Source organism: Diceros bicornis, chromosome 33 (genome assembly GCF_020826845.1).
Source record: "Diceros bicornis minor isolate mBicDic1 chromosome 33, mDicBic1.mat.cur, whole genome shotgun sequence".
NCBI classification, from domain to species: Eukaryota; Metazoa; Chordata; class Mammalia; order Perissodactyla; family Rhinocerotidae; genus Diceros; species Diceros bicornis.
This window is the reverse complement of record NC_080772.1, coordinates 37,568,553-37,595,841: the sequence shown is the minus strand read 5'-3', so window position 1 is coordinate 37,595,841 and position 27,289 is coordinate 37,568,553. Positions and strand designations below refer to the sequence as shown.

Below are 27,289 nucleotides of genomic sequence, written 5' to 3'. Positions count from 1 at the left end.
TTATAGTCAGTAATATACAAATGACTTTTTAAAGTGTCAAATAATTGACAATTTTTTGCTATTGAATTTGAGCACCAGAGGATAAGAGAGCTAGACTGTACATCACCAGTTCACTCACTTTATGCCTAAAATAACCCACTGAATTTTCCTTTTAGAAAATAATGGTCTAATTGTGGCATGATACAAAATATCTGAGCTATAAATATCTAACATTAAGAAACATTGTATCAATACAAAAATGGTTTTTGTGTTGGTTTAGTTTAGCTTTGGATAGAAAGAGTACCTTATAAAATTAAAGTAAAATGATTATTTTCTTTAATATTGTTCCGTTAAATATTAATCCCTTTTAGTTCAATTAAAATAGTATTGTTTCACACAATAATCAATAACCAACTTTTCAGGAATAGGTGTGTGGCACAAAGGGAGATTCATCTATATTCATGATGTCTTCAAAACTAATTACAATTGCCAATTTTTTTTAACCACACAATAAAAATCAAGAAAATTTGAAAAGTTCTGCAACCCTGCAAAAAAGATAAATGGGAATTTATTTCTGTCTTTATATATAAGCAGAAGACATATAGAACAATTAAACTGCTCAACTAAATAAGCTAGTTTTGTCACCTCACTTCCATGAGAATTTGAATCCTCATGAAGAAATACAGACCGGGTTACATAATCTCAATTATACTTGAATTTTCAACTATATCGCCCAACATATAAGTTTTAAATGAGCATTTGAAATCCATGCGATTGAGCAAGAAGGAATTTTCCCACCTATTTAAATGTTTTACATAAACTCACTTTTTCTTTTTTAACACATTTTTTAAAACTCTTGAACACCTAATTTGGCTTATTCTTTATTATCTACAACATTGATTTGCTCACTTGGCATTTTCATTGTTTCGCATTTACTACTTGACCTGACTCAGAGGCCTCTTCTGTAGGCACTGCCACCTGCTCGCTCCTGAGATGCTGGAGCTATCTGTTCCAACCCGAGGCAAACATCTGCCCGAGTCGCAGCACAGCGCTGCACAGCTTGTGTCAGACCCTTCTAATTCTACCTTTGTGTTTACTTCATTTCCTCCACATTTTAGTCCTTCATTTCTATGCTTGTGTTCTTATATATTCTGTTTTACTGATTAGGCATTGGATGCCCCATCAAGCTGCTATCTTTCCATTTCATATCACATTTGATATGAGTCCAGTTGCTTCTAGAACTCGCGCTCTCTCCTCTTAGTCACCACTCCACCCTCCTGGAGCGCCCATCCCCACCACATGCCGCTTAAACTTCTCCGGTCTTCAAAGTTCGTCTCTCCTTCTCCCAAGAAGACATGTCTTTTCTCGCCCACTGTCACCCGCAGCCTGATGGAGCATAGAGTATTTTGTACGTTCCTGTGGTATGATGTGTGGTAACTTCCTTTTAACACCCCTAACCTTCTCCTGTGAGAGCCCAGTCAACACCCTCCTTCCTTGCCCTCAGAGGCTTCTGAAATTCCTTTTAATTTACGAATCCTCCAGCCAAGTGAAAGAGACGTACCATCTCTTTTATGCAAAGATATTACTATGTTAAACTTCTATACTTCCACAAAGCATCAAATCTTGTATGTCAATTTTATTTCATCTTCTGTCATTAGATTCCTTGTTGTTCAGAATAATTTTCAAAAATTATTTGACCACATCAGTAGTTGTTCAGGTCTCCATTATTTGGCTGAATGACTGGGAAACTTATTTACTTGTATTTATTTTGGAGAAGTGTCTCTTTTTTTTTTTTTGCAACAGTAAGCAAATAGTGCTTACTCATATTTGTTTCACTTGATAGAAATGAACCAGCAGCACAGATGCATTCCATTTGCTGATGACAGTAACAATCTAACTTCCCTCCGACTACCTTTGAGTTTCATCTCTCTTTCACTAGACATCAAGTTGTTTGTGGAAGAGTGAGTTTAAGGAAGGGCAGTTACCTTTTGAACTCCCTGTTGAAGTAAATAATCCTCAGCAACCAGGTGGCAACAGAAGGAATGTTCAACAGAAGGAAGTTTTCAAGAGCACATTAGCATAAAGCAATTAGGCCATGGTAATGAGGATTAGTCTCTCCTGTTTAGGCAGCAACTGCTCCTGAACTCTGAAACAAAGTCGCTTAGGAATCTATCAGGGTTTTTTTTGCTTTGTAATTTCTTGGGAATTCTCTGCCCAATCTACCCCTTATCTCTTAGGAGCACACCTCTAATTCAACATAGGCCTTTAACGCCTAATTTGTTGACAAGTAACTTTATGTCCCTTTGAAAGGAAATAAAGTGTCTCTCTGGCACATTCCCTCCTGGGCATCCCCCACCTGTCCCTCCTCTGAGGCCTCTGCACTCACTCAGAGCTGTTAAAGGGAGTCTATCATGACTCTCTTCTTTCTGTTCAGTATATTATCCTTATTGCTGATCGTCTGCTCCACTCCGCACATTCTTTCGACCCAGTGAGTTTCCTGGGGTAGTTTGGTGAGGTCTAGGGGAAAAGAACACGACTGATGGGAGAGGAAGCAAGTCCGTAGGTCTGGCTCGGCCCTTTGATTCTCCCTGTGTCACGTCATGAAGAAGCTCTCTTTCCCACCCTCCGCAGCGTGTCTTACGCTACAGGATGCAAGGGGAATAAACAGGGGTCACCTAAAGGGCAAGAAGCATCCTGGGGGAATAGGAGGCGTAGTTTCAAGTAAATATCCCAAAGGTGGTGAAGCCTGAACTGAGTCTTAAAAAAAACGGAGAAAGCAAAGAATGGTAATGATGCTCATGGGAAAGAGAAGAGTGTTTAGAAACAGGTTGGCAAATGGGTAATTTCCATGCAGTGTCTCAGTTCCTTGGTAGATGTGGGGTGTTACTGGGGCAGTAAGGGCCTGGAGAAGACTTTCTATGGGGACACTTTAGCTAAATATTGACCAACCAGTCCCCCTACATCCAGGCCAAGGAGGATTCGCTGATGTGTCTCTCTCCCTGTGTCTTTCTCTGTCTTTGAACACTTATTAAACATACAGTGCTGGGCATTGTTCCAGGGCTGAGGATGCAATGTTCAAATAAGACAGATGAGGTGCGAGCTCTGATGAGAGACAGGTGAGCAAATAAACAAGATGATTTCAGAGAACAATGGGTATTGTGAAGAAAATAAAACATGATGAGTTGGTAGAAAAAGACCGAGGAGACAACTTTAGATTGGGTAGTTAAAAAACTAAATTGAGTACACTGCCCTAGGTACCTTGAGTAAAAATAGCCCCATACTTTATTCAGCAAGAACATAGTTTTTATTGTAAATGAGACATCTTTCTTCAGGTCAAAAATAAAGGGATGGTAATTCTTGATAGGTGTGCTAAGGACGCAGCTGTTTTTCAGCTCGTCGTATTCGCTAGATGGTAGTTCGCATTTTATAGAGGCAGCAATAATAGCATTTCACAGAGCCTTTCAAATTAGATGTTTGCCTCTGCTCCCCTCTAGCCTGAATGTACACCCTTAAAGAGATCATATTTTTGGAATCCGGAACTGCTAGTGCAGGGGGAAGAATGAAACCTTTTATATTTTTTCAACACTGAATTATATGATACGTGAACTGAGATTTAGATCCCCCTGCCCATATTCAAGATCGTCAGATCCCAAAGGAGGGGGAACAGAAAGGAGAGTGTCATACTACAGTGTGATGCCATCGTATCTGGACTTTGAGGCTCCTTTCCCTAAATGCAGTGTGTCGATGGAGCATTTTTTAGTAAATTGCTCTTTTCTGCATTTTTACTGTTGCAAAGTGGCTTCGGAACAAGAGTAGATGCGAGAGGAAACAGGAAGATAGAAGGACCTAAAAAGAAAACAGTGTCGGTACGCACAGACCCATCTTTTGCTTGATCCTCAGATCTTTCTGTTCTGGGTCTTAAACACACTTTTGGTGCAGCAATGTTTGTTTACCATTCCTTATTCACATGTAGAAATGGAATAAAAACATAAATATTTATGTTATTATGTTATATTATGTATAATTATGAATTTTTAAGTTTTAAAAATTTATATTCTTTATCTCAGGATTTAATAAATAGTAATCAATAAGAAAGTGATCCATAGCTGACATATCACTTAACCCTTTGGTGTCCAGATTTCTGAACATAAATTAATCTAAAAACAAAGGATTTTTTTTTAACATTGGGAAACTATAAAAGGTATCATGTAAATTTAGTCCAAGTAGTAAACAAAATATTCTGAAAATGCCAGTTCTGCTTTCCTTTGAAACACAAATTTATACATTTTACTTATTAAGATAATTTACATTTCTAAATCCAAATGTTAATTCTGACATTCTTCCTTCAAAATAGTAAAGACATTAAGAGAGATTCCAAAATTGTGAATTTTGAAATGATTTAGAAGAATTGCTTGTTAATATGTTACTTCCTTCCCCTATTATAGTGAATCTTTGTTTTGAGCATTTTTCAAACATGCAGACACTATCCAGAGTGGTTTGACCTATTGGGATGTACTGCTGCATTATTTCTCCTGGAATTACTTCCGGTTAATCTTTGATTGATGAGCCCTGAAAATTGTGCCTGCAAAATCATTGCACACATTCATGACTGTCTCAGTGAGAAAGTATATTTTAATGGTTGCTTTGAACAGGTTTTCTCCTAAGGTTTATATACCAAAAGCCAGTTTGTGTCAGCTCTTGTGATAAGATAATGAAAGCTTCTCAGAATGTCATTATCTTTGCCAGATACATCTATTAAGCATCCCTTAATAGTTCTTTTCTGCAAGTTATAATTTTACTTTTTCTTTTCCAATATTGAAAAAGAAATGTAGCTAATTAAATATAAATGGTGCTGCTCTCTTTCCTTAAATACTAAAATACTTTTGCAATTCTCTGTATAGACAGTGAATCTGAAAACAATAGTTTAGTGTGAAATCAAATTGATGAATTTATAATACATTTGTATGGTATTACAATGAGTGATTTATATTTCCAGTCCACCTATGTTTCTGTTGAATGGAGCATATATTACATTTAATTAAATGACACAGAATATAGTTTTGTTTCTTTTTTAAAGCACAAAGATGTTACTTGCAGCATTATTTATAGTTTCAAATTTAAATGGAGGTTTAATAATGTTACCTTTGCTAACCAGAATAGTATTTAGCGATCACAGATATTTACAGAGATAATATAATAATATTTTGTGATAAGGGATTGCTATGTATTCTCCAGATTTTTTAAATGAGCATATATTTTAAACTTTTTATTATGAAAAATTTTGAAAATACAGACAAGTTGGAAGAATGAACATGTACACATGTGGCATCTAGATTTAACAGCTGTTAGTATTTGCCTGTATTTTCTTACGTGTGTGTACAAATGCACCACACATGCCTAAGTGTTTGGTGAAACATTTGAGAGAAAGTTGTGGATCTCGTGAAACTTCACCTCCAGGATCCAGTGACTGTCCAGGCGTTGCATTTGGCTATTCTGCTATTTAGATCTTTGGACTAACTGTTCTTCCCAGCCTTTTTTGCCTATGACTTTTTTTTTGTTGCTGAGACCAGGCCAGTTGTCTTATAGACCATCCCACATTCTGGGGTGTATTTGATTGTTTAAGCATCATTTAACTTCTTTCTTTCTTCCTATAAATTGAAAGAAGTTAAGTCTAAAGGCTCAGTTAGATTCTACTTTAAATGGGTTGCTTTCTACGTGTTTGTGCTCCGTAGACGATTCTGTGACCTTCAGATCCCCGGCTGTTCTATATTGCATCACATTAGGAGATGTAATATCAAGCTGCCACTGTCACTGATGCAAAGCTGGATCACTTGGTTAAGGTGGCACCTGCCACCTCTCTGCATTGCGAAGGTGCACTTTCAGTATTAAAATTAGCGTAAATACACACAGGAGGGAGCAGGCGAACTCTTAATAAGTTCGGTGGAGGGTATCAAGTTCAGTGTCCTACTTTTGATATTGCGTTGTAGTTATGCGAGAGCCATCGCTGGGGAACCTTGGGGGAGAGTATAAGGAATCTCTGTGTTATTTTTTACAACCGCAATGTGAATCTATGGTTACTTCAATATAAAAAGTTTTTAAAAAATAACAGGTAACTTATTGGCTGGATTCAGTAATATATATTACTAAAAATGAATGAATTTAGCTGAATAATTGGCATTCATCATTATCAATTTTTATTCCAGTAGGCTCAGTAATTACGTACATGATTGGGAGGTGTACACTCTAGCATATGGTATTATTAAACATTGTTTAAATGTTAAATTTTTATAAGAAATTCTGACCTTTGGCTTTTTCTCTGTGCTTTTGATTTATGTGCAAGACGATGGGTCAGTCCAGTGGGGAAAGTGCTAGCTATTTAAGAGCAGTTGTACCACAGCAGTCTTTTCCTTTCTTTAACTCCAACCACGGCCAGCAGCTGTCTTGTCCTCGTCCTTTCACTTCACTTCTCTTGCCTCTTCAAAGAAGCAGTGGCCTGGGATGGGTAACCATTTGGACGTCTGTCTGGCTCCCACTTCTGCACAGATGAGCATAGTTACCCATGCACGGCCACCTCCCAAACTCCAGTCACCTGTGGACCAGGTGAGTCTGGCTACCAAGGGTGGGCCCACATTGGAGAGCATCCAGCTCGGTGTGTCAGATACCTACTCAAGCAGGAGAAGCAAATACAGGGCGACCACAGAGCAGAAGGCCACCATTGCTTCCTCTACTTTTTCAGCATTCAAAAAAATTGCCTTTTCCCCTTATTATGCATATAGCTGCCACTATTATGTCTTTCATTCACTATTATTGTATGTCTGATTTTGTTTTCTTAAGAACTGGATTAATTTTAAACACCAGATTTCCCAGGCACTCTCCAAGCGACATCCTAAGTCCTCAAAAACAATACATGATTACTTGTAAACAAATATGTATTACAGACATAAATATTTTTCTAATTTTTTCCATAGCTAGTGAGTTCCCTTGATTAGAATTTCATTTTAATACATAGTTTGATACCCATATTAAGCAGTTACCTTAGTTTGAACAATTAAAAATACGCATGTATATGTGTTTTTCATTGCATGTGGTTTGATGAAAAAAATAGATTTGACCTTTAAATATGTGTGGGGCTCCTACAATGTGCTGGACAGAGTTCTCAAAGCTGGTAATTCAGCAACCACACCGTCCTCACCCCTGTGGGGCATAGAGCACAGTGGAGCAGGAGGAAGACTTTAAGTCACAAAAACAATAATATAGTAACAGATTGTTTTACTGCTATAAAGTGAAATTACAGACGACTATGAAATGGTGTAACAGAGTCACCTAATTTCAGTGTAAGGGCAGGTAAGGCCTTTGGTGGAAAGGATATTTCAGCTGAGAGCTAATAGATGATTCACAGTTGATCAGATGAAGAGTTTGAGGAAGAGAAACAACATTCAGAGGAGAGCAACTGCGTGGGAGAAGTCTTGAGGGAGAAAAGAGCTCGACTGGAACAAGAAACTGACAGGAAGCTGACGTAGCTGGAGCGCCATGAGCACAAGAGACCCCACGGGGCCCTGAGGAGCTGGAGGCAGGGCCCGAGTTTGAATTCTGTTTTAGATGCCGTGGGAGGCAGATGGGTGACTTAGAGACGGCATTGCAGTCGTCTCAGTGAAGGACACTGCAGCTTGGAGTAGGCTGGTGACAGAGACGATGGCGAGGAATCAAGAGAGTCGAGATGCTATTTCAGGAGTGGGAAGGACAGAGGAAGCCCAGGGCGGCACGGCAGGAGAGGCTGAGGGAACAGCGGGTGCCTTCTGGAAATGTTCAGTTTGGACACGTGAGACGGTCATAGATTCCATCAAGTTGTCGGTCAAGTAAACAAATCTGCATTTCAGAAGAGAAGTAAGGGTAGATGAGTTCTACTAACTGGATTTTAATAAGAGGCCTGAAAATGGCATCCTCTACTGATAGTAGATCGATAACATCCTCATCTGCACATTCAGACAGCAGGAGGACACTTTCTGCGTAATTCTCAGCAAACAATATGTCTGCTATAAGCCAGAATTTTAAAGGAGATGGGAGGAAAGCAAACTGCATGTCTGTTGCTGCTTTATGGTGTATACTGTGCAGTTCCCTGTGGACTTGTTGTCTTTGTGGACAAAATGGTCTGCTTGGGCCCCATGCTACATGGAAAGAAAAATCTGCATGTAAATCCAGGAATGCCTGTTTCTGAAGTGAAATATCAGCATTTAAGAAGGAATCCCTATTTGGTAATTTTTTTTTTTTTTTTTTTTTGGTGAGAAAGATTGTCCCTGAGCTAACATCTGTGCCCATCTTCCTCTATTTTGTATGTGGGTCATCACCACAGTATGGCTTGGTGAGTGGTGTAGGTCCGTGGCCAAGATCCAAACCCGCAAACTTAACCACTACACCACTGAGCCAGTGCCTTATTTGGTAATTTTTAAGCATTGCTTTTTTTCGTAAGTCGACTTTGCACATGTGCTGCCTATGGTTATTCTCATAATAACCTGTGAGATACGCATACCTCGGGGTATGTATCCTACCCCCTCCTACCCCTACCGTAGGGACTGTAGCCAAAAAGAGGCCAGAGGCAAGACACACACAGCAGACCCGGGGCTCTGGAGATGACTCCTCTTTCTTTGCCTTTACATCAAAGGCCAAAACGAAGCCCACATTGTTTGGAAAGATGATGTTGTTTTCCTCCATGGTTCAAGGACTGTTACATATCACACCTTTCTAGGAAACAGAATGTGTGCTAAACATCTGCCTAGTCGAGTAGAACTTTTATGTTCTTGTGACTCCCGTATAGCTTCTGGCTTCTAAAAGAATCATTTGCTTTTACTTTGCCCTTTCCTTCTTAACTTTTGTTTTCCTTCAAGAAACACTTACTGAGCTTCTACTCTGTGCAAGGCATTTTTCTGGAAGCAAGAGCCATAAGCAAACAAAAGGCAGACTCTTGGCCATCATGGAGCTTGTATTCCAGTGGGGAGAGAGGGGACAACAAATAAGTAAAAGACATGTTGTGTGAACAGTGGTAATTGCAGTGAAGGAGGGAGGGGGAGAGAGAGCCAGTGGGTGTGGGTGGGGTGAGGGGATAGGTTTGAGAAATGGGGGCCAGAGAACGTGTCACTTGGAAGGAAACTTTGCACAGAGACCTAAATATCATTTTAAATACCCTCTCTCCATGAATTAGTCACAAGGCCCGTTTCTGAAATGGCAGTCTGTAGTGATGATGGCATGTGTTTACATCCTCGGTGACCGAATACTTGCTGAATTATCTGTACCATTGCATTCTGCTAAACCCAGAGGTTGTGGATAAATTGAATAGAGTCACAGCCTGAATATCTGCAATTTATATGACTCTCTGCCGAGGCTGCTGTCAACGAGAAACAGTCATGAATTCACCCAGCATTCCACAATTCTTTCTGAATTTCAACATGTTGACTATGCTTATCTTGAGGCAGAACTTTCATTTCTTCCTTTATTAGTGGCAAGTTGAGGTTGCATTCCTGTCTTCAGACTGCACCATATGTCTGTGTCCCAAAGAGCCACTGGCCCTGTCTCAGTGTGTGGGGAGATATAGTGGGGTGAAGTGCTTCTCTGAGAAAAAGTAGAATAGATGAGATTTTTCACCTGATTTCTTCCTATTTTTCAGCTTAGAGATCTTTCAGCTTCATTGTACCATAAATACTCATAGTCACTTATTTCTTTATCAGAATTCAGTAGTATTTAGTCATTGATATTTATTACCTTAGGATATATATTACAATAATTTAAGAATATTTTATGTGGAGATTGGCATGATTTTAATAACCAATTAAAAGTCCCTGTTGTAGCTAGACAAAAATGCTGTTTTTCTTTTAAATTATCAGAATATCACCTGCTCACACACTATCAGCGGTAAACCCAGGATCTTCATGCCCAGATATATTTTCCTGGATCAATCTTTTCATGAAATAACTTTGTATTTTGAAATCAGTTTAATATATCTCCAGCATGTGAATCAAAACATTTATTAATTGAGACTGCCTGGTACTAGGAAAATCATCAACAAAGGGTAATAACATCAGAAGATATGGGGGGGAAGAGATGCACCTAGAGCCACAATTTGGCTGACTCTAAAGAGGAAATAAGGAACAAGACAAAACTGTAAACAGAACCATAAACAAGAAAAGTAGGATAACTAATTTCAATATAATTTTAACAATTACAACCAACATGTTTAATCTACTATGTGCCAGATCTTCAGAACATCCTTTATATTTAATAAAGTCATCATACTGTGAGTCAGTTGTTAGTTGGTAATAACTCAGTGACTAGTGTCTTGACCAAGGTGACACAGTTATTAACGGACAAAGCAAGAGGGGGATGTGACCTCAGAGCCGTTGACTAAGCTTCTTCCTCCTTTATTTATAAATAACAGAGGTTAGTAGCCCATGATAACCAGAACCAAGTGCAACTATTCAAAGGTTCCTAAGAAAATTTTAATATCTGGATTGATTTAGATGGGAAAAAGGCTGATTTTTATCATATCATCTGAATTCCAAGAATCCTTAGTAGATTGTGTGTGTGTGTGTGTGTGTGTGTGTGTGTGTGTGTATGAAGGAATATATGAGTAACCAACAAATCCTAGGAAATCTGGTAAGGCTCACCTATTCTTAGCTAAAAGCTTGGGAAAGCCCTATAATAAATCGTTTATTAATATCTAAGTTGGGGGAGGACAGCAGAGAAGAATTGAAACAGAAGTATTTTTGTGATATGCACTTACCTAATAGTACAGATATATGACTTCTAAGTGGAACTCTGTAAATACTGAAATTTGAAATATAGTGAAGTAGTAAATTTTAATTTATTAGAAACTAATTCCTAAAATATACCCAGTTTTTCTAATATTAAAGCACTTCGAATAGTCTCTAAATTATTCTGAAACTTTCAGTAGAAAACTATTTGATGTCATCAAGTATCTTTCTTTGGAAGTTCTTTGGCTACTAGTAAAAATTTATGGTGAAACATATTGTGTGTAGGCTAATTATTAATTCAACAACATTTATAGATACCTGCTATGGGGAAAGTCATGTATTATACACTAGAGGTAAGAGTAGACAGACACTTTTAACGTAAAATGGCCTGTGCTGTGATTGAGTGACGTACAGTATGTCGTGAGAGCCTATAGGAGAGGGAATTGACCCAGATTGGAGTCCACTCTGATGATTTTTTTCAAGATAACTTTGTTCTTTTAGGGTGACTATATAATTTATCATCCAGGCGAGGGCACATTTGGGGGTAAATAAGGACTCTACTTATGATTACATGGGACATGTCGTAGGTGCAACATGGGCATTCCAGGAGGTCTGGCCTCCCTACTTCATCCACAACGTTTTAGGTGTGGAGATCTTGCATTATGTCTATAGATGCTAAGATGCATATGTGTCCATACACTGCTCTCCTGTTCAGGAAAGCTGACTGAATCCACATATCTGGCAACGACTTGTCTGTGCTACCTCTGTTTTTCCGTCTAGAAAACACTGCAGATAATGTAAAGATGAGTATGCCAATCTTAGAATTTTAGAACGCTAAGGTGAAGTATTTTTACGTTATATTTTTGATCACACTGTGTGGATTAGAGATTGGGTAGTTCATTACAAAGACTATTGTGATCATTTGGTCAAGGTCATTTAGCTGTTTCTTTGTTTCGATGTAGGGCAGTGACAATGACACTGGCTCAGTTTTGAGAGTGTTGAACCGTTGCACTGAGATGCCGCGGCTGCCTGAGTGTTTGCTGAGGTGCTCTCTCTTGGTTTGCAGGACCAGTGGTTCTGGCGTGTCAGGAACAACAAGGTGATGGATGGATACCCCATGCAAATTACCTACTTCTGGCGGGGCTTGCCTCCTAGCATCGACGCGGTTTATGAAAACAGTGACGGGAATTTCGTCTTCTTTAAAGGTAAGGACTGTGCGCTGTGTCTTGCTCTGTTGTAGTATTTTGGTACTTTCTCCAGGGTCCTGTAGCACACAGAGAGAGAAACAAGTAACACCTGTTGAGTGGGTTTAATGCATTTTATGCAATGAACCACGTATGTTGACTAGAAATATAAATGAAGTAAAATCAAAGATAATTTTTAATTTTCTAATTTATGTTTTTTTCATACGGTACTATCGTGTATAAGCCAGATTTAGAAGGCATTGTGATGTCTTAGAATTTTTAGATTTAGCTTAAAAGCACCAAAAAAGTAAAATAAATGAATGAATGAATTAATTAAAAGCTATTTTTCCATTAAGTAAGGGTTTTGGGTGTATTTTTCTTTAGGAGTATTTAGAGTTGCTTGCTGTTTTATACAATGAAATCTATTTCACTTCTCTCTTGAACTGTTCTTGATTTAGTCAGTTTATGTTAACTGAGTAACATAACTTCCAGTAAAGTAAGAAATTGCTGATAATGGCAAGGAAAAGTTATGAGTAGAAAAAATTTACACCATTAATTTCATCCAATGAAATCGGTTAAGTTTGTTATTTATCTGAGTGACAAATTTTGATTGCACGAATACTCGCTGCCTGGCATGCAAAAGTGTGGTTACCTGGTAAAGTGAACTTAGTGGAGTGCCTGGTACTGGTACTCCATCCTAAGACTTGCTGATGTTCAAAACAATAAATCTTAAGTGTGTGGGGGAAGCACAGGGAGAAGAGACAGATGGAGTTGGAGGACTGAGGGAACTGTGGGGAGAACGTATTTGAGCTGACACTGAGGAGAACTAGAGTGCAGAATGAATATGATTGCGTGTGGTGCTCAGGAGCCTCAAGGATGAAAATAAGCTTAAACAGGGATGGAGGTTGAGGGAAAGAAAAGGGGATCTCAACCAAAAAAAACAGCGGTTATTCTCAGTATCAAACTAGAGCATTCATAGTAATGATAAGGGTAATGAAAACATGGAGTTTGGGAAACACTTGCAACATTTAAGTGAGGTCCAAAACACACATATAAAAGGAAAGCATAGACCTGGAATTTATTTTATCTTTACAGATTGTGCCTTGAGAAGAGAGGGGGTATAGAACATTAGTTATAAGAACATGATGGTTCTGCAGTCCTACTGCCAGTTTTGAACACTTAACTAGCTACGTGAACTGGGCAAGTTATTCAATTCTCTTTGCCTCAGTTTCTCCATCTGGAAAATGGGTTTAGTATTGTTCCTCATCTCAGGGTTTTTGTGAGGACTAAAGTAACTACTATGTGTGAGGTGCATGGTACATGTAAGCCCTCAGTAATGCCAGCCATTGCTGCTGCTGGAATGAATACTGTTAATATTACTGCCCTCCTGCTGTCTATAGTAACCATATAAAGGAAGTGGACGTTTATTGAACCACTGTGGACAAAGGAGGGATACCATCTGAAGGTTCTGAATCTTAGGGGCATGATATTTGGAGAGAAATTACCCTCCCCTACACTCTTCTTTGGTCCCATGAATAGTGGCAACAGAAAGAAGCGAAGAAAAACCCCGAGGTGGCCTTGGCTTGAGGGCTGTGCCAGGGGTCCCCGTCACCTCCCAGGATCAATAGTGCTTTCTGACAAAACCGCCCGAGGAGGGACTGCCACAGTCATGAGCCAGGGTTCTGACAGCTCTTTACTGCCTCGGGGCCTCCCCGCTTCTGTTCACTTTGCCTCTCCTCACTCCCTCTCAGAACGTTTAGCTCCTTTCCATCTTTCAACAGCCAGCATAAAAAGACCTCCTCAAAGTGGCCTCCCTGGCCACCGCCTTGAAGGTAGAACCTTCCAACTTGAACACAGCCCTTGTGAAAGTTTGAAATGACCTACAGCATTTGAATGTAAATTTCATGAGCGATGGCTCTTGTTGATATTTGCTTGCACACCACTGTGTTTTCAGTTCTTAGAACAGTGCTGGGTGCATAGCTGGTGCTCAACGAACGTTTCAATAAAAGGCTGAGACCAACTGTATTTAATAGAAGCAATATAAGTACACACAGTTGGGCTCAGCATGGTGTTTCTTATGTTTTGATGCTAACAACAGGAACACCTTTGTCTCTGGTCACATATTTATTCAACTTCTAGAATGTTGTGCTTCTCAGTAGTCTCTTCTGTTATATTGCCAGTATCTGGATATGTCTAATCTTGGAACTTTATCACTCTAAGGACCATGCTGTGGCGCTTCCTTCCTCCAGGTTAAACTTGCTACCAAACCTCTTGGTCTCAAGTTCCTGTACCCAATGCACAATAAGCCAATCACTGAGACACTTTGGAGATGGAGAAAGGTTTATTCAAATTGGCCAAAATGAGAAGGCAGGATGATAGGTTCTCTCAAATCCACCTCCACAAAAGAAGAGAGCAGGGGGTCTTTATAGAGCTAAGCGGCTTGGGAGGAGGAGTTTCAGAGAAACGAAGGGTAAGTCCATGTTTCTTTCACTCCAGATAAGCCGTTGGGCAACCAGACTTCTGGGCATCATTGGCAGCTGGGGGCTGGTTATCTGGTGATTGTAACTTTCTTAAAGGCATTCTCTTTCTTCTGCAAAACAAGCTCATAACTCCTTGTGACCCTTGAGTCACCCCTCAGGTTAAACAAGAAAACAGCAAATTGACAAGATTAACTTCTTTTTATCTGTGTCTGTGCTGGGAACAACATTGAAGGGTAATCATGTTCTTATTGAATATTTATAGTCACCCTCAGGTACCCAGCTTTATTCTCCACACTACCTTCAGATAAACCTTCTCCAAACTCAGCTGTGAACATGTAGCCCTGTTTTCCTAAACATCATTCTTATCTAGAGGGAGCCAGGAGCTCTGGATACTCCCAGTAAGACCACCCCCTTTCCTAGTGTGCACCTCACCACTGGCAGGGGAGTTAAGAGCCCGGGCACCTTGGGCTTCAGATGACACACTACCTCCTTCCCTACCCTCACCACAACAGTCACAGTCAAAATGACTCTCTCAGCTTGCCACCATCTCTATACGGCCTTTCTCCCCTCAAAAAGTCCAGGTAATCAGATCATTCCTCAGCCCAAGTCTGTCATCCCATTTTGCTTTATGGACCATGAGGCAATCTGCATCTCATCTCCAGCAGTCCAGTTCCCCTTCCCTACTTTAATTTTCTACATATCATCTGGCAAACGATGTATTTCACTTATTTATTGCTCATCTGTATCCTTCCCACTAGACTGTCAGCCCCATAAGGGCAAGGTCTTCTCTCCTTTTTTTTTTTTACTTTTATACCATTGTATCGCCAATATCTTGAACCAGGGGTTGACAAACTTTTTCAGTAATGACCAAATAGAAGATATTTTAGGCTTTGCAGCCCATACCATCTCTATTACATACCTTGTTTTATTTAACCTTTAAAAATGTAAAAACTCTTCCTAGATCATGAGCTGTACAAAAACAGGCCATTGGTCATAGTTTGCTGACTTCTGTTTTAAACGATGCCTGGAATATAGGAAACACTAAACCAAGATTTATTGAATGAATGAAGAATAAAATTCAAGTCCCGATGTGCATCCATAGTCACAGCCTTGTACAGGTTGGTCTCAGCCTGCGCTGGCCGTGCTGGACCACTGTTACCGATGGATTTGAGCATCGCTCTTCTTCTGGCTGCTCTTTCTAATTGGCCTTCTTTGCCTTAATTTCCTTTCTCCCTGTCTTTCCCTTCTTTTTCCTTATAGAGATCATCCTTTATATTTTTCTCTTCTTCTAATCTATATTATATAGTTATAGTTAACTAGCTTTGTCTTTTACTCCCCCTACTTAACTAAAGTTGATGTTGGGATATAAACTCATTTAACCACATATTTCCTAAACATACTTAGTATTATGCTTGCTTTCATCTTGCATAAGTATTTGAAGGTGTGGATTCAAATGTACGTATAAATGAGTGTTTAGTTATGAAGTATAAATATTGTCTTAATAATATAAAAATAAGTATAACGTGATATCCAAATGAACTTTTATAAATATCTTAAGAAGAAACGGAATCCACTGGATACAATTAAAAATTCATTTTTTGGTATAGTTTATATAATTTTCTGAACTTTGGGCAAAATAATATGTGTGATGTATGTCATATGCAGTGGGAGTTGTCAGTACACAAATTATAAAAACATGGAAACATACAGCTTGTCCTCTATAAATGCGATCAATTTTATATTCTTAAAGAATTTTATTATTTTGGATATGTAGAAGTATATTATATGAAAATATATTGAGTGGCGTCTGCTTCCAGCCAACATATAATAATGATTAGATTTATCCTCCCATCTAAAACCACCCAAAATTGGACAAAGTATATAAAACAGTGATTTTAACAACCCTGGACATCAAAAAACAAAAGGCAGTGAACACTGAGAGTCAGGAAACAAAGAGAAGCGAGCCCGGAAATTGCCCCAGCTTCCTGTCTCGGGAGAGTTTCCAGGCTGTGGCTCAGGTGGGAGGATCCAGGTAGTGCTCGGGAGACTGTCTCAGGTGAGGAGACAGAGCAGAGAGTCACAGGAGAGCAAGGTGGCTCCAGGGCACAGAAAAGTAACGTAGAGGAGAGAGCTGCACGGAGTGGGGACACACAGGTTAGCAGAGGGACCCCCTGAAGTATGGGAGACAGCACTGGTCAGCACACGTGTGTGGGCAAACCCCAGGAGTCTAGAAAAAGAGTCACTCAATAGGATGAAGAAGAACGAACAGTTCCTGACACTCTCATGGGGCTAATAGTCTGTTCCCACAGCCACCTGTCCCTGGGCATCAGCTAGAGGACTGAGAAGGGTCTTGCCCCGGTAGTGGGGAATAGTTATCCCAGAATGAGCACTGTTCCAGGTCAGCCTAACAAATCTTAACAGCCCTGAGGCAATCCAGTTGTTTCCAGGTAACAGTCCTAGAACAAAGCTCAAGAATGTTTATAAGGATATAAAAATATTCAGCCCACAAGGTAAAATCACAATATCTGACTTCCCCTGTAAGATCAGGAACAAGACAAGGATGTCCACACTTATTGATTCTATTCAACATTTTACTGAAGATTTTAATGAGTATAATAAGGCAAGAAATATAAAATGAAACTGTATTCACAGTCAACATGACAGTCTATGTCACAAATCACATGCAGTCAACCAATTAGCTATAATTGATAAATGAATTTAGCAAGGTTGCAGGATATAAGATGATTATACGAAAAGTATTTGTATTTCTATATATTGTCAAGAACCGTGAAGACTCAGATTTTACCCTATCTGTAAGCTTACAGCTTAGCCTGCCTCACTTTCACAGATGTTGACAGAAGACACAAGACTTCTGAGTCAGAGAAAAAGACAGAGGCAAAAGCAGTAGCTAGAATATAGCCATTTGTACGAGTTCCCTGAGCTCCAGTTCTCAAATATGGACGTGAAGAGGGCCAAGTGATACTTGTGCATGTAATCAATTACCTTGCAGGAGAGGAACCACAAGCTCAGAGAACCTAAATCTTCTATAATGAGCAGTGAGCCTGCTTAAAGAAAATGTCTCCCTTCAGGGGAAAATTTATTATACTGGACAGTAAACAAGTCTCTGCTTTGCTAGGGAGGGAGACACTATCTCTATAACCCAAGGTTGTTGCTGCACAAATATCTTTGGAAATATAGTCCAGAACAAAGGCAGTCTGTGTCTCTGCTCATAAGACATGCTGAAAATCAAGTGATCCATGCAGAATTGTCTCCCATCACATACTAACAAAGAACAATCAAGAATTGAAATTTTTAAAAAAGCCATTTGCGATAGCTTCAAAAAATACCACATACTTAGGGATCAATCCAAAAAATATGTGAATGACCTATACGCTGAAATACACTGAAAACTACAAAACTTTGCTAAATGAAGTAAAGACGACTTAAATAAATGGACAGATATGTCTTATTCATGGGTTGGAGGTCTCATTATTGCCATGTCAACTCTTGCCAAATTTCTCTGTAGATTCAGTGCAATCCCAATCAAAATCCTAACAGGCTATTTTGTAGTAATTGTCAAGCTGATTCTAAAATTCATATGCAAATGCAAAAGACCTCTTATAGACAAAACCACTTTGAAAATACTACTTGACTTTAAGTTTTATTTTAAAGCTACAGTAATCAAGACAGTGTGGCACTGTCATAAAGACAGAAAAAAATAGATCAGTGGAACAGAATGGAGAGTAGAAACAGACTAAAAGCGTATATGGAAAAGTAAATTTTGACAAAGATACAGTGGAAATTCAGTGGAGAAAAGATAATCTTTTCAACAAAAGGTGCTGAAACCATGGGACATCTATATGCAAAAAAAATAAACCCTAATCTACACCTGGCACCATATGCAAAAATTGACTCTAAGATGTAAGAGTTATAACTATAAAACAGCTAGAAAAAAGAAGAAAGTATATGTGATTTTGGTTTAGGCAAAAATTTCTTATGTTTGATGCCAAAATCACAATCCATAAAAGAAAAATTGATAAATTGGACTTTATCAATATTAAAAATTTTTGCTCTTCAAAGATACTTTTAAGAGAATAAAAATACATGCCATAGATCAGGAGACAGTGTATACAAACCATATATATGGTGAAGAATTTGTATCCAGAATATGTAAAGTGCTCTCAAAACCCAGTAAAAAGAAAACATGCAACTCAATAAAAATGAGCAAAAGATTTGAAGAGAAACTTCACCAGGGATGATATATGGATGGCAAATGAGCACATAAAAAGATGCTTAACAATGTTAGTCATTAGGGAAATGTAAATTAAAACTACAATGCGATACTGCTGCTTACTTGTTAGAATGACTAAAATTACAAAGACTGGCCATGCCACGCATTGACAATTCCTTTAAAAGTTAAACATACAGCTACCATATGATCCAGCCATTGCACTCTTATGTATTTTCCCAAGACAAATGAGAACATGTGTCCAAACAAAGACATCTACATGAGTATTCAAGGCAGATGATGCGTTTATAATAACCCCAAACTGGAAATAATCCACATATCCTCAACTACGGAATGGATGAACAAACTGTGGTATATCCATATAATGGAATACTACTCAGCAATAAAAAGGATGAACCACTGATTTACACTACAACATGGATGAATCTCAAAATAATTATGCTGAGTAAAAGAATTCAGACAAAAAAGAATTCAGACAAGTTAATTCCTTTGCTGAAGATATTATATTCAAAACATTATATAATTTCAATTTAATCTTAGATATTACTACTTACAATGATTTTCATGTATTTTCTAATAAGTGTTTATATTAGAAATGACTGTAAAATATTTTGACACCCACTTTTTGAATAATTTCATCTTTGTTATTTTATATTGTTTATCTATTTTCTATTTTTGTTCTCTATTCTAATTTTTCTAGTCTTGTGTTTTATTTATGTTTAACATGTTATCACATATTTTTGCTTGAAGAGTCTTCAAACTTTTATATAATGAAACAAAGTATAAGTAAGTAGATAAATATTTTAAGGAATTTTTTCTTTCAGTCTCACATACGTGGATGTGCGTGTATTTTTTTAAAGAAGCCAGTACATAATATCTCCCTTTACCAATCAAGATGCTGCTCAGTGTAGCTGCTTGTATTTGAGTGTAAGGCCAGATGTACAAACCACAGGCCTGTTTCACTCAGTTTTCAGCTGGCCGTGCACCTGGTTAGGTATACGTGACTGTCACATGGTGTACCTGGCATCGTTTAGAGCTACGGTGTCTGAACAGACTCCTCATCCCTTTACTTGACACTGGGCAGCTAATACTGAGTCATTCTTCTCTATTTATGTTCGAATGCTGATGTCTTTAGTTAGAGAGCCCCAGAAACAGAAAATGTATCACACCTCAGGGAAGTAATATGCTTTTCTCAGCAACTGAATGTCCTACACTCTTGATGCTACTCAGCCATCTCAGTATCACTCAGGTAATCGCATATAATAGAGTAGCATTTCGTAAGCACAATCGAGCCAGATGTTTATATTCTCAATTACTAGTCATGTTCAGGCTAAACGGTTGTGAGATGATAATATCAAAAACCTATGCTGGAAATTGAGCTGGTGCAACCTCCTTCAAGAACAGCAAATAAATTTTAACACGAAGCTTCCAGTGTTGTCAAAGTCAGTAACAGTCAAAATCAAGTAGTTGAAAAGTTGTCTCCAAATTCATATTGTTGCTATCACTTAATAACTTTAAGCAGTACTTATCATCGTCTTTGACAGTTTTGTTTCAAGAGGCAAAAATCGTTTATAGAATTGGGACCAAAATATCTCAGGCACAAAAGAGGAGGGTAATAAAATTTGGGAATAAGAAGGCATACAAAAGATGTATCAAAAAAGAAGAGTAGTCTAAAATATATGGCACTGGAAGATGGCAGAGAAAAGAACTGTGTGCTTAAGAAATGGTGTATGTGATTTGCATTATTACTTTACTTCAAATGCTCATAGATCCGCCATTTCTTTATGCTGCTTGCAAATCCTCACTCTAGAAAGGTTTAGGGAGGGCTAATGAAGTTCATTTGACGTAGAAATACGTTGTTTCTTACATAGTACAGCGGATAACCTAAAACAGATCTTTTGCTATAGATAGATGAAGGCAGGGATTACTTATTTCTCTAGAGGAGGTCATGAAAAATTGATGCCTAAAGGCTTACACTAGATTAAGGAATTTACATTCAGTGGCCTTGGTACACACAAAAATAGTTTTATAACGTGAATTGTGCTATTTTCTTGAATTATAAACATTCAGAGAATATTAATATTCATATTTATATTGTATATTGACCTGAAGTGATCATCTAAACCAAGTGGCCAAAAATGTAATATCTGAAAATCTCCCTTGATAATTTACCTCTACCTGATTATAAGGATTCAAAAAGTCTATGGTATGTTTTTATTATGGCTGGGCTTTTTTAGACTTCAAACTACAATATTTTCCCATCAGTAGTACTTGTGTGTCTAATTTTTCCTCACTTTCAAAAACTTTTATCATATGCTTTTATGTACTGTGTCATTGTGGGTTCCCTGGGAAGCGGACACTGAGATAAGTTATGGGGAGGGAGGTAAACCTGTGAAAGATGAAGAGGAGGAGGCGGGCAACCGAGTGATGAGCTCCAGAGCAAAGACTGCCTATTAGAGGGGTCTCACGTGGGGCAGCAATGGCCGGGATCTAGCACATGCCATGCTCAGTCGTTGGCTGGAAGCTGCCCAAGAGGAGCATGGCCCTGACCAAACCAAAGGCTCTCAGCTGAAGGGCCAGTTCTTTCTTGAAGGGGCATCTAAGGTGCACAACTCAATGCCTGACACATTTGCATAAGTATTCACAACTCTCCCTTACTAGATAATGTTGTGGAAAAATAAATGCTGGTAACAAAAAGTCATATGATCTCCAGGGTTGGGCATTTATTCAAATTTCTTGAGTAGCCTTCCTATAAATAATATAGAAATTAAAACTTAATCCAAATAATTGGCACTAACATAGATCAGTGTGCTTAATCATTTATTATTGACATTATTTGTCTGAGTAGATAGCAAGCAAATTTGATCAGTGAAATATTGTGTTAATTAATAATAATAAGTACCATTTACTGGGCACCGTGGTCTGGATATGGTGTGGGTATATTATACGTCTGATCTCTCGTTATTTCCAGAACTCAGAATGAGAGATGTTAGTATCTTATGTACAAATTAGGAAAGAAAGGCTCAGATTTAGTGACTTGCCCAAGATCTCACAGCTGACAGTTGGTAGAGCTGTCACCCCCTTGTTCTATCTGATTTCAAAGCTGTTGAAATGCTCCACTAAACCACAGAATCTAATACAGAAAATATTAATTCTTTATGGCACTTTTTTTGTGTGTGAGGAAGATTGGCCCTGAGCAAACATCTGTTGCCTATCTTCCTCTTTTTTTTTTTTGCTGAGGAAGATTGGCCCTGGGCTAACATCCGTGCCCATCTTCCTCTACTTTATATGGGACGCTGCCACAGCATGGCTTGACAAGCGGTGCATTGGTCTGCTCCCGGGATCCGAACCTGCAAACCCCGGGCCACCGAAGCAGAGCATGTGAACTTAACCGTTACACCACCAGGCCAGTCCCATGACAATCTTTTTTTATTTCCTGAAGTGTTCTCAAAGAATATATCAGTGTTGAACAGTAATCAGTCCAATAAACAATAGTTATTGAGTCATCTAAGTGCAGGCTTCTTTCATATGAAGAAAATCCAGCCCTTAAGGAATTTATGTTCTAATCTTTTCTGTAAAAGGCCACAGAGTAAATACTTTTGGCTTGGCAGATCATATGGTTTCTATCATAACTACTGACTTTTGTCATCATAGGGAGAAAGCAGACTAGACAATATGTAAATGAACAGGTGTGGCTGTGTTCCTAAAATATTTATTTACAAAAACAGGCAGCAGTTGGTGGCCGTAGTTTACTGGCCACTATTGTAACAGAAGATACAAAATATAAATGTATAAGTAGAGTTTTGTGGACTCTGAGCAGACAAAAACACAGTTGATTGTTTTTAGTTAATAAGTTAGAAAGGGTGCCTGATTACTGAGGATGCGATGAACAAGGCAGGAGCAGAACACAGTGGATTAACTACTAAACACTTCCAATAATAAACGTGGACTGACTGCTGAATAAGGGGGAAGGAAGCAGGAAATCATCAGCAATTCTGAAAGCCAGACAGAGTGTAAACGTGTTCTCCTCTGAGAGCTGATTTGGAATAGTGAACTGAGCACTGGATTAACGTACCTAGACTGTAGTCCAAGTCTGTTAGCAGTTGGTTGTGTGGTTTTAAGCACATCACTTCTTTGGCCTGTAAAGTAAATGTGTTAGGCTGGATTCTCAACCATTTTTTGATCTAGTCCATCTGAACAATACAGCGCACTCCCTTTGGTAACAGCAGGTCAGTTCAAGGGTGTTAGGAATACAGGCATGCATCTTAGCCTCCAGAATAGGCACTGTCCTCTTGATAAGAATTTTAAAAAGTCGTTAGACACTACACTTTTCCTTGTAGGAATAAGCATGTAAGTTAAAAATTCTTCACCGGATTATTTGCTTGGTGTCTGTCTCCTCTGCTGATCCATCAGCTCCACAAAACAAGAACCTTGTGTGTTCCGTCCATCATGTATCTACAGCTCCTAGTTCAGTGACTGGCTGTAAGGCTCTTAATAAACAGACGTTGAATGGATGGATGGATGGATGGATGGATGGATGGATGGATGGATGGATGGATCTCATTGAAGAATTACTGGAGTAGATGATCTGTAATGTCCTCTCCAACTCTAAACATTCTTTGAGGTTATTCTTTTTATTTATAAAGCTTCTCTTTCTTTAACTCAGACTTGTTGATATTTTCCTCTGCATTCTGCCAAGTACAATGTCAGTAAGGAACAGTTTTTTCCACTTATTCCTGAATATGTCAACCTCAAATGAAATCCAGTAAATTAGTTCATGCTGCCAAAGAGGCAATATTTTCCTTGAGAACCAGACCGTCTGACGGTAAGGTAGTTAAAAATCTACCTCTCCAATGTAAAAGAAAAAAAAAAAAAAGACTTGAATATAACTCTGACAGTTACTCAAAAATTTCAAAAAAAAAGAAACAAAGTCACTTCAACTTTGTCATGTGAAAATCTTACCTCATCAAGATACAAAAAGAATGTGACATTGTATTTCCTTAATAAACACTTGGAGAATTAAATGTATAACTCCTAATCATTGTTGAATTATTTTCTTGAATTCTATGCCACGAAAACTCAGCAGGCAAGGTGTTGTTTTTCTTAATTTTTTTATGTATAACTGCTGGGATCTCATCATGCAACCTTACAGAAAATATTTGCTGATGAGTTTTCTGTTTGCTTTGTTTTTTAAAGGGACTATAAGTGCATTTTTTTAAGTCCCCTGGTGTTTGTTTCTAACATAAAAATAAAGCTAATTGAGATCTTTTATACAAAGGTCTTGATCATTAAAAGTGAAAGGCTGATTGTTCTCCTTTTTATTGATGGAAAACACTCGACCAACAGTATAGGCAAGTATTTCCAAAACACATTTTAAAAAGAAAACAGTTTTTATACAATAACAATAATTTCCTGGAAGAACTGTAACTCTTTTGTTTTTCTCACACATTATCCTCTCTTGAGACACCCTGGAAAACATATAAACTAAGCTTCTGTGAATATTTTCTCATGCTCCATGCACCTGGATGTCCATGAACCCAGCGATACCAAGGCCTGGAAAGAGTGTGGAGAAATTTTCATGGAAAAGACAGAGTTTAGGAACTGCAGACAGACGTATGCTAAGGCATACTCGAGTGTTTCTGCTTGAAAGAAGGGACAGCCCACTGAGCTGAACGGATAAAAGGTGTACTCTAAATAGCTAGCGTGGGAGGCATTGAAACTCTGTACTCTTTCCTAATTAAAACTGAGATAAAAGGAAAGGATGCAATAAGTCATTGAAGTATAAGCTAACAGAAAAGGACTTTCTTTTTCTTCTATTGTTTTGAGACTTTCTATTTTAAAGGCCACAGAGATATGGCTAAAATATAGAGCAAGCTGGGAAACAGCTCTCTGGATTTCCCATCTCACTGACTCTGGCAACGAAATAATCTGGGCCTTTGGGGTGTGTTTTTTCTTTATAAAATATTCAGATTAAACAATGACTCAGGATAGTTGTATATTTTTATGATAGTATTTCCAAACACACAGTTAAGTATAATTACTTAAATGGTCCTCCAACATATTACCTGGGTATGCCTTTATATTTTCTCAGACTTGCTAGTGGTTATAAAATTCATTTTTCCTGCTCTCTTAGTAAGATTCAAGACTAAGACCCACAATGTTATTTATGTAGCCTTTATTTTCACTTTCTGTTAGATTTTTGACCTTGTATTTGATTATTCATGTAATATTAAACATGGGTCTTTGAATCAATGACCGTTTGTGAAGCACCTCCTACTTTCCAGGCATTGTATATAAGGTACTGCAGGAACACAGTGTCAGATACAATGATTGTCCTCACCTTGCTCACAGCCTAGAGTGGGTGGCAGGCTTGTGATTCATTAGAGAACACTAAGTAAGATGATGAAGGTGAAGACTGGGTACTCTGGCGATAGAAGAGGCCCACCTTACTCAGATAGGAACTGCTTTCCAGAGAAACGGTGTCAAGCTAAGTCTTGAAAGAGTCCTACTCATTTTCCAGAAATGAAAATAAATGGAATGTAGATGAAATAAGAGACTCATATTGAGAAGAACCTTGAAATGACATGTAGACAAGTTTGGGTTTTACCCCAAATGCAATGGGAAACCACTGAAAAATTTAAATGAAAGAGAGGTAAAATCAGGTATGCATTTTAGGAAGACCCCTTTAATGACTCTGTGGAAGACAGATAAAAGAGAGATTGAAGGTGGGGAACAAGAGAAGAGGCAACTGGAATAATACAAGCTGGAAAAAAAGGGATGCTCTTTAGACACAGGGCTGGAAGACAGCGTGGTGCCCTGGCTAAAAGCCAGGACTTTGGCCAACAGACTTGGGCTCAAACACATCTAATATCTTGTGTGATGTTTGGACGGTCAGAAATGTATACTGAACAGTCTCATTCAGTTACAAGAAAAAGAACCCCAACCAGTTGAACTGAGAAGTGGGTGAGGGCTGGGAACTCACATAGCTCAGGAACCGGCTGCACTGGCCACCTCTCCAACAGGCCTCCTGGTCTCTCTCCTATTTGTAGCTTTGCTCCATTCTGTTTTCTCTTTCAATTCGTCTCTCTGATTACTCAGTTCCTACCTTCTCATGATGTCTGCTCGCCTCTGGCCGTCACGGCTTCTCAGGCCTCGTACTACGTGACGAATAGTCAGCTCTGCCTGCTGAATGGGAAAGTCTCTCAATATTCCCTGGGCCATGTTCCCCAGGAAGAGGCATGGATGGCGCTGCTCGTCTCTGCTCATTTGCCTAAGCTGTATCTCCATAACTGCAGAATTTTGACTGGCTCTGAGCTTGGAGTAGTAATATAGAAGGGGGATGTGGAGAACAGTGGGACTTATCTTAGAGCTTGTGGACAAAGCAATTACGTTTAGAAGGGATGGTTGAAAGGCTTACCTAGTACCAGTGGCAATAAGAATGGACTGCAGGGGGGACCAGCCCAGTGGCGTAGTGGTTAAGTTCACGAACTCTGCTTCAGCAGGCTGGGGTCCGTGGGTTCAGATCCCGGGCGCAGACCTACACACCACTCATCCAGCCACGTTGTGGCAGCATTCCATATACAAAATAGAGAGGATGGGCACTGATGTTAGCTCAGGGTGAATCTTCCTCAAGCAAAAAGAGGAAGATTGGCAACAGATGTTAGCTCAGGGCCAATCTTCCTCACCAAAAAATAAAAATGGTTAAGAATAATAATGCAATGGTTAAGAAGAAAAAAAAAAAAAGATGGACTACAGGGGATAGGTTCAAGAAAGAGTTAGGAAATCAAATCAGCTGAATGTAATGATCCATTATATATGAAAAATAATGAATAGGGAAGTTTCAGATGTGATCTATTGAGTAACTAGCATGCCATCTACCCAAATAGAGAAAACAAGAAGAAGAGTCCTTTGATGAGTTCAAATTCAAACTTGTGGGTCAACATTGTAGAAAATCCCAGTAGGTAAATGTATACTGTTTGGCTTTCAAGAGATATTTGGACTAGAGATAGCCATTTATGACCACTCTCTTTTTGGGCTTCTGAGGTTTTCTTTTACTTTAGTCTTCCTCCCTGCCTCTTCTACCTCCTTCTCATTTGCCCACTCTTCCCTCTTCCCTTATGTGATCTCTTCAAGGGTTACATGTTTCTAGAAGCCCAGTCCTGGTTCCTCTTCATCTTCTCCATATACTGTTCTGTGATAATCTCTTCAAATCCTAAATTAGTAAATACCATATTTATGCTTCAAACTGTTATCTTTAAGCTCACATATCCAGTTGCCTACTTGACTTCTTCATTTAGATATCTTACTGACATCTCAAAGTCTTGATTTGAGTCCCCCATAGCCCACCCAACCCAGTCTTCTTTGTCTTATTATGTAACACTATTATTCTCTCTTTTACAAAAGTCAGAACTTGAGGATTATTCTTGATCTTTTTCTTATTCTCCACGGCCAACCCATCAGCAGTGCCTATGTGTCAGTGACTCCATTTTCTCCTTTCCATCATTTGCTGTCACCTTATTCCAGACTGCTAACAAAGAACTCTTTAACTATTCAGTGGCTTCCTATTTCACTTAGAATAAAGTTCAAATTTTGACAAAGGCCACATGATCCTCATCTGTATTCTTACTATTCATTCCTACAAAATTGTGTTCTAGC

General features: G+C 38.7%; 1 protein-coding gene across 3 annotated transcripts in view; it reads left to right on the top strand.

Annotated features, from left to right (window-relative positions):
• MMP16 (matrix metallopeptidase 16) overlaps nucleotides 1-27,289 on the top strand; it is a 292,273-nt gene that overhangs the window by 241,371 nt on the left and 23,613 nt on the right. For all 3 annotated transcript variants that reach the window (XM_058528990.1, XM_058528989.1, XM_058528991.1), the window contains one exon: nucleotides 11,788-11,926. In XM_058528990.1, the coding sequence (XP_058384973.1) occupies nucleotides 11,788-11,926 (139 nt within the window). The remainder of the gene's footprint in view (nucleotides 1-11,787; nucleotides 11,927-27,289) is intronic.